Source organism: Saccostrea cucullata, unplaced genomic scaffold, assembly GCF_032062105.1.
Source record: "Saccostrea cucullata isolate Sc308-1 unplaced genomic scaffold, CSIRO_AGI_Scuc_v1 ctg1513, whole genome shotgun sequence".
Lineage (NCBI taxonomy): Eukaryota > Metazoa > Mollusca > Bivalvia > Ostreida > Ostreidae > Saccostrea > Saccostrea cuccullata.
Window position 1 is genome coordinate 175131 of NW_026921540.1, and position 14556 is coordinate 189686.

The 14556-nt window shown below is 31.1% G+C and overlaps 1 protein-coding gene across 1 annotated transcript; it reads left to right on the forward strand.

Annotated features, from left to right (window-relative positions):
• Positions 1-11410: 11410 nt before the first annotated feature.
• On the forward strand, positions 11411-13873 carry LOC134260251 (uncharacterized; the record flags this gene model as incomplete). Its single annotated transcript, XM_062742822.1, has 3 exons — positions 11411-11744; positions 13039-13097; positions 13820-13873. Coding segments are annotated over exons 1-3 (339 nt in total), but the record flags the coding sequence as incomplete, so codon positions are not given.
• Between the last annotated feature and the right edge of the window lie 683 nt (positions 13874-14556).

A 14556-nucleotide genomic window follows, 5' to 3' on the forward strand; every position in this document is an offset into this window, starting at 1 on the left:
AGACTTTTTCTTTTCACCTGTTTAAGCTGTTCAAGCATTATAACTCCATAATATCCCTACACTTTTTCTTCAAACAATACATGTGTTATACCTGTGATTCTAAAACAAATGAAAATATTGTTTGCGTAATCCAGAGCCTTATTTAAAACAATCTATGAGATTAACGGTGCCAAAAATAGACATGCTGTTAATTACTGAAACTACATAAGAATTACATAGTTTTTGACGAGTAGAGTCAATAAGTTGAACAAAAAATGTAATGTTATTTGCGTGATCATTGGACGTGCGTTTGAACATGATTCTAATGGTGAGAAAAATGCGAAGTAATTTATTCCCCGTGCATTGGAAAAAGATTCCCAAAATATGGCAAATTCGGAGTAGTCATTATTTTTCAAGTGCATTTGAAAAAATAAATATTTTAAAACCCTCTTAATTATTTTGTTCCTTGCTCAATTATATTTCTAAGCACAATTGTGTATTTAAATAACCAACTGATGGTCAGTTGGATATCTGTATATCTAACTTATGATTGTTGAATCTGTAAAATATACGTTTACAAATGACAATACGTAACATCATTGGTTTTTTTCTTTTATTTTAAAGAAATTTCTCTAAATTGGTGATTTTGTCAAAAGAAGAGTTTTAATTTCATTAAAAAAAACGAAATACAAATGTATGAGTCATGTCCCACTTCCGATAATCATTGGATTTGGACAGCTTTACATGTATTTACATGTACTTCTTAGCTAGATAAATCATTTTTAAGGCTATTGACACAAAACCAAGCGAGTCGATTACTGATTAATTACTGGTCTCATTTGTTTAAACGTTTTTTTTTTTAAAGTTCACAGCCGTTATCCTTTTAAGTTGCTTTTCACTGTCCTGGAAGTTTAACATCAATTCTCTGCAGAATCTCCTGCTGACAAAGAGGGCAGGTCTTCTGAGCCGGTCCACAATCGGAGCAACAGACCACGTGGTCACATGGTCGGAATAACACTGCCCGGATGTTCTCGAAGCAGACAGAGCACAAATCTATATTTCCATCAGAAATAATGACACTGGCTTTCTTGTTTCCTTGGAAGTGATCTTAAAAAAAGGAAATTCGGTTAAATTGCTGGTTTAGTATTCCGAAGAAACATATTGAGAATAACGATCAGTATTCAAGATCAAAAGTCCATAAAACAATAGAAATTAAGAGCAGAGTAAACGCAGACCTCTAAAACATTGGAGATGGGATCAGGTGCCATGGAGGAGTGAGCATACCCTGCCGACCGGTCGCACCCGCCGTGTGCTCCTTGTCATGATTTTGTTTGGGTTTGTAGAAAAACTTAATTGGTTGTTAGTTTAAACATTTACTTTCCTGAATTACCTTTTGTCTTATTTTCTTAGAAAGAAAAAAAAACATCCTCATTTCTTGCTTCCGAATGACATTATCCAAAGAACCTTCAACATTCTTTTTTTTTATTTGACCTTTGACTAAGAACACAAACAGCACTGGAATTAAATAATGGCTTAACTAGTTGGTGGAATTTACTCATCCGAGAAATAAATATATTTCCCCCCCCCCCCTCAAAAAAGATTTTATGTGTTTGTACTTTTATAAGAATGAACCTTTAATTTTTCTTCATTTTCCAAAAAGAGAGTTTAATCCCTTTTTTATGCAATAAAATGTTTCACTTGATTGATCTGAACATCTACCTTTTACATGTACCCCACCCCTTCCCCGCCTCAAGTCTAAAACAGGTGGAATAGGAATTTAAAGGATTTTAAAGCTAGTACTTGAAATCAATTGGAGAATATATCTGACAAAATTTTACAAAATTCTAGAGCCTACTTTTTCACTTTTTGACAAGTTCAAAATCACATGTAAACACTTATGTTTCATGTTGAACATAAACATTTTGAAGGGTTAACCTCTTTATTTCCTTATTTGTATACCATATAAACATATCAACAATTATCTCCGCTCCCTCCCTTATTACCTAATATTCCCGTTTTGCACTCATTTGATAATTAGGTATAGAATAATAGGTGTGAAATGTGTTTTGATAACAATAGTCTGATTTCTGGTTAGGATTTACCTGGGTTTAATTGTATTTTACCTATGTATCATAAAAAGGAAGAATAAATATTGATTTAAAGAATATGTATATCAATATTGGAATTTTGGGAAAAGTTTTAAAATTTATTGAATATTTTATTTGATATTAATGTCATTTCTTAAAAAAAAATAGTTTTTAAAGCTGATTATTCAGAAATTGACACCAATTACTATTAATAATTAATTGTTTAGTATAAATTTCTATTTTGTTTTAAAGGTAAAGAAATAAATGAAAACTTGTAATACACATATTAATTTTTGTTGGTTTAATTTCTAACTTTACTTTCCAATTCTCTCCTATATTTTCACATTTCCCATATCTACCAACCTTGGTATAGACTATACCAGTTAACAAATTATCAAACCTGGACAAATTCCCGTTTTGCACACATTTTTTCTCTGCCTGAAACTCAAATGGGTGCAAAAGAGGAACAAACCTCTTACGAGATTTGTCGAAAAAGGTCGTGAACAAATGCTTAATTTTCTTAATAATGTCTGCATGGGCAAATATGTACGATTACATCTTAATTAAGATCCTAATTTAGTAAATATATAATAAATTAAACTTTCATTTTTTTTTCATTAATTATTCTGATAAGTGGCAAACAGCGTAAATCAAAAAAACTACACGGCTCTGAAAGATTTCTTATAACGCCTTCAAAAACATTATTGTACGTATATAGGATACCGCCTATGGAATAACGATCCTGATGTATTTTCATAGTACTTAAAGAAGTGCGTTCGGAGAATCCCGATTCCCGCCTACATTTTACAACCATTTAATTCAATATTGATGACAATTTGGCCATTAAATCTTTGTTTAATAAAAAGAACAGTTCAATGTTAATTAATTAATTATTTTAACTCCAGTACTAATCAGTAAAACATTCTTCGTTGCAGCTCTTAAATTAAGGGGTGTAGACGATATTTCAAAATGAAATCAGACTATAAAGCATAGATATATTCTGAAAAGTAAAATAGTCCTGGATATGAATACATGGTCCTTACAACTCGTCTTATGTTTTAAGGATATAAATTTAAGCATATACCTGTATATAAGTAAAATATAATGTTTCAATTGTAAGAGACTTGGAAATAGCTGGAAAAATAGACTTTTTTGTTTATAAACACCTGTTCCCCCTGCAGAAAACCAAAAGCTTTGCTATAAATTTGTGAAATGTTACCGGTATAAAAGGGTTTTCTTTTCACGGGATGGAGTGGGGGTAAATGTTTTAAAAATATTTTCCGCTTCATTTTGATTTCTGTAGAGAGAAAAACGAGTTTTACTAAAATTTTTGAATTATCTCTCGTTGTTTTCCAAAGACGTAATGTTTTTTTTTGTTGAAAATCCACATAAATATCAATATCAATATTAAAAATCATTTTTGAAAATTGACTTGGAGATGGGCGGGAGGACATTACTATTGTTTGCACTTCTTTCAGTTTTTTGGTTAATGTATTTCATACAGTGTCAAAGTAAATAGTAATGAGCTCATAAATATGTACATATAATGAAATTTTCGCATTTCTGTCTCTCAAAATAAAAAAAAACATTAGTTAAATTTAACCCCCTAGCAATGGTTAAAATAAAGACGGGGTAAAGTAGAGTCTAACGCTGGTATTTAAAAAAAATATTGTTTATTGACAAACAGTGCGACCTCTGATAGGTAAGTTTAACCTGTGAAATGGAAAAAAAGAAGTTCAATATTGGCACTGTCGGGTATTTAAAGAAGAGGATCAAGTGCTACATCGCTCACCTGAGCACATGGTTAAGTAAAACACAAATCACCTCAGTATTGAAAAGTTTAGAGGGGGAGGGAGATTTAGCACTACTTGAGAATACCACCATATCAATATAGCATTCATGTTCTTGAAAAGAATATGTTTAAAGTTTTTTTTATACGTACGACTTTATAAGAAATTGATCTCCCATATTGTGGCGTTTCCCCTCCTTTGGTTATGATTTGAAATAATTTGAATCTTTATTACATGCCGATGGTAACATGTCAGTTTAACTTAACATAACTTTTCTGTTCTGGAGAAAAAGATTTTTCATATATATTCGTTTGTAAAATTTTTATTCCTTATTGTGGCCTAAATCCAAGCCCAAGGGTCATGATTTGAACAAACCTTTATCTAAAACAACTGAAACCGGTGCCGTTAGTACCATATACGAAATCACCGAGCATGGATTTGTTGTTTTCCTGAAAATGTCAAAGATATTATAATATATGAGTACATTCCTTTTTTGTTAAAATTGATCCCACATTGTGTCCCAACCCTACATCCACAAATTCTGATTTGAACAATCTTGAGTTTACACTACCTGAGGATACTTCCATATAAATTTCACAAATCATGGCTTGGCTGTTTTTGAGAAGATTTTTAAAGGGATTTTTTCCATATTATTCTTAGTACAAATATGATCTCGTATTTTTACAGGGGGCATAATTTAAAAAAAAAACACACTCATCTCCCTTTCAATGGTTTTAAAGTGGAAGATTTTTATATAGCCACCGTAATTGAAGATTGCAGGGTATTTTGTTTTTGTCCGTACGTCTGTCTAGCTGTCTGTCTGTCTGTTTAGCTGTTTGTCCGCAAAAACTTTAACTTTGCTCATAAGTTTTGCTTCGGTGGAGCTATGACTTTCATATTTCACATGTGTATTCCGTGTGGCAAGACCTTTCAAAGAATGTAAACAACATTCACCTTGACCTTGGAGATTTCCTTACTCATGAAAAATCATTAACATTGGCTTTAAATTTTGACAAGAAAGGACGAGGGCTTACTTTCTTCACACATGTAATCCTTGTTAGAAGTCCTTTCAATGGATACCAAGATCTTAGACCCATGTAGCCTTGATCTTGGAGTTTTACCTACTTTTAAAAGACAAACCTTTACTATAACTTTTGAAGTTTAACCTTTTTAACCTAATTATTTAACCTTTGTGACAAGACCTTCCGTTGGATATCAAGAACGTGGACATTGGATTTTGACCTACCTTTCAAAATTATAACTTTTGAACAGGTGATGCTAGGACTTTCATATTTCGCAATCGTATTTCTTTTGAGAAGACCCTACTTTTGGTATATACGAGGGTTGTTCGAAAAGTTCGTGGACAATGTCCATCTTCGTTATATTACTCGCTTGAAATTTAAAACAAGCACATCGTAATATGTAAAAATATTTGTTTTGTTGATGTGTGAAGTTTCATTCCATTTGATTGAACACAAATAAATTTACTTCATTTTAAAATCAACATGTTTTGTACCCGTGGAGCACACAAAACGGTAATGTAACGTCAACACATAGCGTCGAGAACTTATAATAGATACCATACCTATACATTTCACACAGAATATTCCAATGCCCATTCATTAAATTCTTATCTAATACTTGACATTTATTTTTTAAGAATAGATCTCATTGTATAATTTCCTTTGTTAAGGTTTTAATTTCTTTTAATACTTAACTCTGCTTTCACAGGATAAGCAACTATGAAGTGCCTTTGTCTTTCATTTACGTTTCAAAATTTTAAGTTTTGTTCATAAGTTTACAGTAAAACCGTTTTTTCACAGGTCATCCTCATCCGATACATAGTCTCTATCACTCAAATATTGCCTGTACTATTTGTACACACATGCACAACTCGCTTGTGACATATTTCCTTGATTCCTTCAACATTTTTAGAGTTTATTCAGGATTTTTCCAGAGAAAAACACAAAACCGTTTCGGTATCTGCTGCTCCGTGACGTTCTAAAACGTTATCGTTTTTGTCGTTTTCAATAAGGACTACTTATGTTCTCAAGTTGATTTCTTTTCAACAAAGCAAAATATAAAACTATAATTTGGTACATGTATCGATGTAACAATTCTTGATTTGAATTTCTAGGTTGTTTTTCGTTTTTCCTCCATTTTACAGAGAATATGACTTTTGACATTATTTATTGTATTGTCTGTACATGACTAAATTTTGACCTGCTCCGCGATCCGATTTTTGCATTTTTAAAATCTGGATAAGTTTTTAATCAATCGAAATATTTTGTCAAAATTAATGCATATCATTTGGATTTATTGTTAAAATATTTCTACCAAATTTGGATAACATATGACGTCAAATAAAAAAGATATGACAGTTGTCCACGAACTTTTCGAACAACCCTCGTATATATTTAATTTGCATTTCAGAAAATTTTTGATTTTTGCTATGTTGCTATACAATATAAGTGTTTCACTAGTACATCTTGTTACAATGAATTTTGTCTTTATACTTAATTGTAGATTTGAGTGGCCCAAATTTGTCCAAACATATCTTCAGGAAATGTAATTTGTAAAATTTATATTGATTGATATATGTTCATGACGAAAAGAGCAACATTTTGAAAAACCTTTGAGAAATGGACATTTGACTTATTTTCTTTAAACGGTTAGCCTTTCATATAATTTCATAAATATTGGCACCATGTATATTAAAGGATTGTAGCCCAGGCTTAAGTAAGTTAAATATTGGCAATACTGTCACCTTTGAAATATATGAATGGTAAAAATCTAGCTTGTGAACTGTTGCATTTTAATAATAAGTATTATTTCTGTATTTAAAAAATGTTAAAATTAAATGAACACTTGACCAGTGCTATACACACAGGGATGGATATGGAAGTCATCCATTTGAAAACGATTGTTTTCATAATTTATTGACATCCAACATATTCAATGTCTTACAATTATTTTTTTTCTATGATTTTGTTTTAAAAAGAACCAACTTGTTTTTCTAGAATCTTAACAAACCTAACATCCAAATATATTATATATACTCAAGAAAGGCGAAACATAAATACAGGAAACAAGGAAAATTGCTGCATTTGATATGCAATGCTCGTATTATTTATATCAATGGTATGAAAAAAAAATATGTAACATAATTTTCTTTGCTTTTTTCGATGCAAAATTTCTTTTAATAATCTAGTAAACTGAGACCCCATGAGTAGAATATCCTCGTTTTACAAGTTGTTATGGTTAGCGTAATTATTATCGATTCCTTAGAATTTATTTTTGAAATTAATTAAATTGCTTTTTTAAGCTCTGCTTAAAATATCCAACACAAATTAATTACCACAATCTTTCTGAGTCATTTTGTTTTCTCTATACAGATGTGCCACGCCTTTCCAAAATGGTCGCCGCTGTATTTCGGTATGTGGAAATAAACAAGGTCAGATTGCATTGTGTGACTTGAGTATAAATAGATTTAAATTATCATAATATATATTTAATCAATTATTGAACAATGGCCACATTTAAAGGTCCATGGTTTACAAAAGGAATAGTAAGAATTCTTATTATATTATTGAAGCAGGTTACTTACTGTAAAAATATACTGTTTCTTATTTTATTTCATTTTTCCATATACATAATCCCAATCTCAGCCATAAATTTTTGTCCTTGTACACGATTGTTCACCAGTAGATTGCTCATCAGTACATTGTTGGTTTTTTCTTTTTGTTTTGTTTTGTTGTTGTTTTTTTTTTTTTTTTTCTTTTTTGTTTTGTTTTTTTTTTATACCAAAAAAAAAACCAAAACATTTTCGTGGTAAAGAGTGAACCGCCTTTCATTGTTTACATTCGAATATTTTTCAATGTCCCGAAGTATTACATTATAGTATATAATTGTAATAACTTATTTGTGAATCATTCATGGTTCTGTTCCAAAATGGCGCATATCACGTATATCATGTACAAAAATATACTTTTTGTTTAGACTTTTTTAATACCAAATTTGATGATCTTTAAGCTAAGCGAATACTGTAAATGATAAAAATGATAAATTGTATTTGAAAAAATATGCTAAAAATTATATACAGTTATCTCTTACTTTAATTTAGCCCTTTAACGATCTTCGAATAATTAATGATCGATACTTTTAGAAAGTGTTAAATATTCATGTGTGACCATATCTTTTATCTTACGAAAACCAAAACAATACTCTTATATTACTGGTCAAAAAAGAAATATATTTTTTCTACCCAAACTACACTCCTCGATTTTTAGATACACATTTAATAAAAAATATTCCTTACAAATTAAAATAACAATTTATTTACTATGAAACCTTACCATGAAGTAAAATAAATCCGAAAATTCGTTTTTACAAAGATTATTTATATTCAACACCAAACAAATGATCCAAGTTTGTTATTTTGAAATTTATTTGTCTCAATTGTTTGAAATGTGTGCAATGTTAAGCATCATTGATTACATTACAAGGGTACATGCATCTATTGATCAGTTCAATATGTATTTCAAAATTGTCTCAGATCATAACGTGTTAGGAAAGATAAGAGAACACACTGATTAAAGCACATGGACGCATTTCTAATTGTTTGATAATTTAATTACTATTCATGTATATTGAATGACATTTTTTTAAATGGTACACAGTCATTACAGCTCTATAGTTTTGTGACTATATTATTCTTAAGCTTCCTTACAAAATTCTCTTTCCAATTTGATGATATTTGACGTTTTCTTTTCCCTTTTAACTACAGTTTATATCATTTTAGGAAAAATCATCTCTGTTGTATTAATTGACATATTAGTTCATCGATAAAGATATTCAATATCGATTCCCATGACACTCACTTACAGTAGGCAAATAAATACCGTATATACTCGCCTATAAGTCCGTCCGCCTATAAGTCTGTTGTATTTTTTGACGTTATTTTGGAGGGATTTGCCAGTGACCCACTTATAAATCGGTACAATATTTTGCCAAAATCGAGTGACAATTTCAAGTTAATCAATTAATGTTTTTTCCTGGTTTCAATAAGTGTTTTTTAATGAAGTTATTTAATTTCATATCATTAAGCAAAAAAGTAATGCTCACTTAAGATATAAAATATATAAAAATATGTAGATACTTGTACTTTACGTTTAATCTAAGAATACATAAATTATCATATACACTGTATATATCCAGACATTTTGTTCAATAATTATCGGACATTCCAGTATCCAGAAAAATACCAATCTCTCTATGACTCGCCTATAAGTCGAACATCGATTTTAAGACCAAAATTTAACTCCCAAAAATCCGACTTATAGGCGTGTATCTACGGTATATATATTCGAATGCGACTTATACCCAAAGAGAAATTATATTTTAGTTAAAGAACATTTTATGATTAAATGAGACACAAAAAACAACAAGTAAATAATTAGATAATGAAATATATCATTAAAAACTTACGTTGAAGAATATACTGTTATTCCTCATAGTATAAACAAGTCTGTTTTACAATATTTCGAACTCTTTAGTACAATTGTAACTTTCTTATTGCCAAATAACTTGATTCAATATTGAGTCCTATACTACCTTAGGTTTGCTCTCATCAATAATTCTAAAGCGAAGCGAGAATAATAGGTTATTCGATACAGAAGGAGACAATTTTAGAACGCCTAAAAGCACCTTCAAAATAAAACATCACCTAACCGATCGGGAATTGCATTTTTACAAAAAGTGACCTAATTGCTATTGCCAACATAAAGTAGTTCTATTGATTTGCAATAATTGGAACAGCAATGATGGAAAGAAATAATCGATGATTCTAGTGAACGTGCTTTTGATTATTTATTAAGAGTACTAGTAAACAAATTAAAGAATTTCAAACATATTGAAGATCGATAGATCATTTCACTTTTCCGAAGAAGTGAAACTGTTTTTGTTACTTGAACAAATATTGGCGAAAAGGAAAATCAATGAATATTATATTATTTTTCATTGTCTTTATTTTGTTTTTAATTCATATACATGTACTTAATTATAGAAATTCTTTACTCTTTTTCTTCATTTTTGAACAGCATTGATTTTACATATTATTACAATTGTATAAAGAATACTTGTCATTTTAGTAATCAAGAAATATTACGTCAATGCTAAAACTTCATATTTGAAAGTTAATTTTGTATAATGTATTTAAAAAAGCATGTATTATTCATTGTGTCCATTATTTCTTCTTTCTTAAAAAATATAAAGGCATGAGAAAATAGCTTCTTTCCGTGGAATACAAATCGCTTAAGTCCAGATAAGTACTACAATATACAATATTTTAGGATTGTTTTAAGCTGACATACACAGATATTGGTGTATTTAAAAAGTATTAAAAACACAGCAAAATGTGCCACGTACGTTAACCATATTTGATACGTTCGTGATTTCACGTACGCATTACATGAAAGAAGCACCACATACGATAAAGGTAAGCTTTCATACATATGGATATCATGCGTGTCATGTTTGTTAAACGTAGGTGTTGACAAACATACATGTACGTTGCACAATTACGTTATTCATACATGTTACATTTATGAATGACGTACGTGCAACGTGTGTGTAACGTATGTTTCTCATAACCTGTGTTTCATGTTTGTTATTTGCACTACTCATATGATAAATGTTTAAGCACATGTTTTGAACATGTTTTCATAGATTGTAAACATGGGTGAAACAAAAATTATGTGCAATTTAAAAATATTCAATTCCTGCATTTGACAATTTTTCACAAAGGCTTATTGTCTTTCATTTGTTGAATGATCCACTTTCTGGTTATCCTTCGCCTCAAAATTCCTTATCCTAATTGCTCTATAAGAAATCACAACAAAAGACATATTCAGATTAAAGCCAAACTTAATGTCGAGTAAGTTAACATCAATTTATTCTTCTCCATTCCTCCAGTCCAGCTTGATGTCAATATTAAAAAAAAAAACAATAATTTGGTGGGTACACCGCCTCCTAGGCCGGGTTGGGGGTGGGGTGGGGTGCTTAAGCTTTAAGTAGCGGTCTCCGTAAGAATCATGCAAAATTCAATATAGGTGGCATACTCAAAATTAAAAATTAATTTAAAAAGTAACTAATTTTTAGCAAAAGGATGCTTCAAATTCATTTAAACCAAATATACCTTTTGTTTTTGTTTATTTACTTTAAATTTGGACTTTTTATTACATGGATAGCAATATCAGATTTCCTATGTAATCTATGCAAATTAAAAATTTTAAAATATTCTATTACCAGTTAAACCCATATGTTTGGTATTAAAAATCTTAATATTTGTGGTTTTATGTGTTTTATTATCGAAATGGATTATTTGGAAACCCATGCATCTCTTTGTAAAGAAGGGTAATAAAACTGTGTATGTTTATCCCAAATTACCCCCCTTTGTGGAACTCTTCAGCGTTGAAGTTACAATAGCAGCAGAAACAATATGGCAGACGAAGACAGACGACACATATCTGCAGTCTTTCCTTGTTTACTGACACTCCATGCCAATTTTCACCGGATAGTGCAGAGTTAGTCTACTTGAAAGATTGTAATAGATCAGTTTCGGGCCATTTGCGGTTTTTGAATATTTCTTATGATGAGAAGTACATGACAGAAGGACTGTTGATTTGTGTACGAGTTGGTATTTTCTGTCTCATTCCATATTTCACCGTCTGTCCCTATCACCGCAGCTCTTTGGGATTAAATTGGAAGAGAAAAACATCCTGTGTCTTCCCGGGACACACAGGAAAGTGCAAAGGTGATAGGCCTATCTCACTGAGAACAAGTTATGCTTTAGTTTCTCGGCGAGGGATTTTTCTGCATATAGGATCAGGTAAGTTTGCATTCCCCATGATTTTATTCACTAGTTATGGAGTTTATTGTTATACTTATTCATGTGTTTGATATCTAAGTAAATGATTTTAATGTAATTAAATATTGTTTATATAAATAGTAATTACCCAGAGTATCATATTTACATCACGTGACTTAGTTAACCAATCAGATAGGCCTACAGTTTAGCGCCATCATTCTCCAAGTCAGCATCGCGGCAATTCCCGGAATGAAATATTAGATACTGTAATATTTTGGACTTCTTAACTAAATTTTTCAAGGATATTATTATAATCTTAACTATTTAGTAGATAACACATCATGTATAAAGCAAGATTATGAAGATAGCAAGAAAACAAATTATTTATGTAAGTTAAATTTCCAGAACCTAAATATACTTAATGGTAAACATGCTTAGATTCATTGTCAATAGATAGGTGCATGTATTTCAACTGCTCATTAATGATATGATTGGGTTCGATTATCAAATTAAGGATGGTGGTTATTAATCCTTTTCTTTCCTTTTGGGGCTCTCAGCTATTACAATTTGTTCAACAGCACAATATTTGTAATACCTTCGTTTGGGCATTTAACACATTAACATGTGTTATTTTCCCCCAAAAGAAAACTCACTAGAACTTTACATACATATGCAAGGCCATCGGCCTAGACACACACGCATATAGGCCATCGGCCTCTACCACAAGGCCATCGGCCTTCAAGATTTACAGGCCATCGGCCATGTTATTCACCAAGGCCATCGGCCTCTTAAGTTCAAGGCCATCGGCCACTTAATTCACCAAGGCCATCGGCCACTCAAGTTCAAGGCCATCGGCCAAACTATTCACGAGGCCATCGGCCTCACACATGAAGGTCATCGACCTTCAGAATACCAGGCCATCGGTCTACCAACATTTTTAAGGCCATTGGCCAGTTACATATCGCCACAATTTACATATTGTAGGTGCAATTCAACATAATTAGCCATTGGTCTTACATGTACATATAAGTATTTTATCTTTGTTCAGTTTTGTATAATGATGTTATGTGTATGCGTGTGTTTCTTGATGTTGCAATTTGTTAAATTGATTTGTCCTATAGCTGAGTAGTTCCCAAAGGCAAAGAATAAATGTAGAACTTGAAATTGACTTGTTTTGTTTATATAAATTTTAATTTTTTTTTTTAATTCCTAATAGATATAAAATATTTTAATTTAGGGGGCCTAATCATAAATGTATGATAGATTTATCATTTTAATGAATTTACAATTGTTTATTTTGCCTTTTTTATTTTAGCAATTTGCAAAGCATGCAGATCACAAATCTCTAATGACTTGGAGACTTTTCCAGATATGGTATGGTTTTTTTTGTTTTCTGTTTTTTTTTCAATCAGTATTCTACATGTTTTTTTTTTAATCATACACAGCAACAGAAAACAGCTATACCATATGTAGTGCATAGTACATGTGCTTTTTTCTGTTTATCATAAATACCAATGTAATATTCACAATAATAATGTATTGCATCATTTTATAACATTTTGATTTAGTATTTACACAACACATTTTATTTTACAGTTATTTACATTTTAAAATCTAAAACAAATGTAAACAGTCAGGGGTGAGACTGAAATCTGTCTTTCTTCTAACTACATAATGAACCTATTTTTAATATTTTTGTAAATATGACTTAAACTGTTTTCATCATATTTCCATTCCCAAGTAAATTTTTTCAACCCATTTACTATTTATAGTAATAAGATAAGTACACTATCCTGACATGGACCCACGTGTAGAGATATTCGAAACATCTTCACAAACAACTGAAACCAAAATGAATTAGTGTGCTGTAAAACTAACGAGATAATTAAGTGCGCCCAGACCTAACAAAAACAGATGAAATAATTCAATGATGAATTTAAGTCATTCTTAAAACTCAGGTTTATGACTAGAAATCATCATTTTTAAAAATGATGATTGTCAGTCTCACCCCTGACTGGTAAACATGGATCATTGAATTTTCAATTGATGCAGAGTTTAATATGTTACATATTAATATAATTTTTTTCATCATAAAGGTTGATGTGTTTTCAAATGATAGTTGCTGCTTTGAACACCCTTTGGAGGATGGGGTATGTAATTATACCCCCGCTCCGAAGGAGAGGGGGGTATACTGTTTTACCCTTGTGTGTCTGTCTGTCTGTCTGTCCGTGTGTCTGTGTGTCCGTCCGTAACAAATTTTCGTCGCAGTTTTCTCAGCAACTACTCATCGTAGATGCTTGAAATTTTAACACAATCTTCTATGAGGCATGCCATATGGTGGGATACATTTTCACTCAAATCCGATGTCAACTTCCTGTTTGTCTGTGCGTCTCTCCGTTTCATACATAACAAATTTTCGTCGCAGTTTTCTCAGCAACTACTCATCGTAGATGCTTGAAATTTTAACACAATCTTCTCTGAGGCATGCCATATGGTGGGATACATTTTCACTCAAATCTGATGTCAACTTCCTGTTTGTCTGTGCGTCTCTCCGTTTCATACATAACAAATTTTCGTCGCAGTTTTCTCAGCAACTACCCATCGTAGATGCTTGAAATTTTAGCAAAATCTTCTCTGAGGCATGCCATATGGTGGGATACATTTTCACTCAAATTGGATATCAACTTCCTGTTTGTCTGTGTGTTTGTCCGTTTCATAACAAATCTATGTCACAGTTTTCTCATTAGCTATTCATAGCGGATGCTTGAAAATTTATTACACTCTTTGTTGAGGCATGCTATTATGGTGGGATTAATTTTGATATGAATCTGAT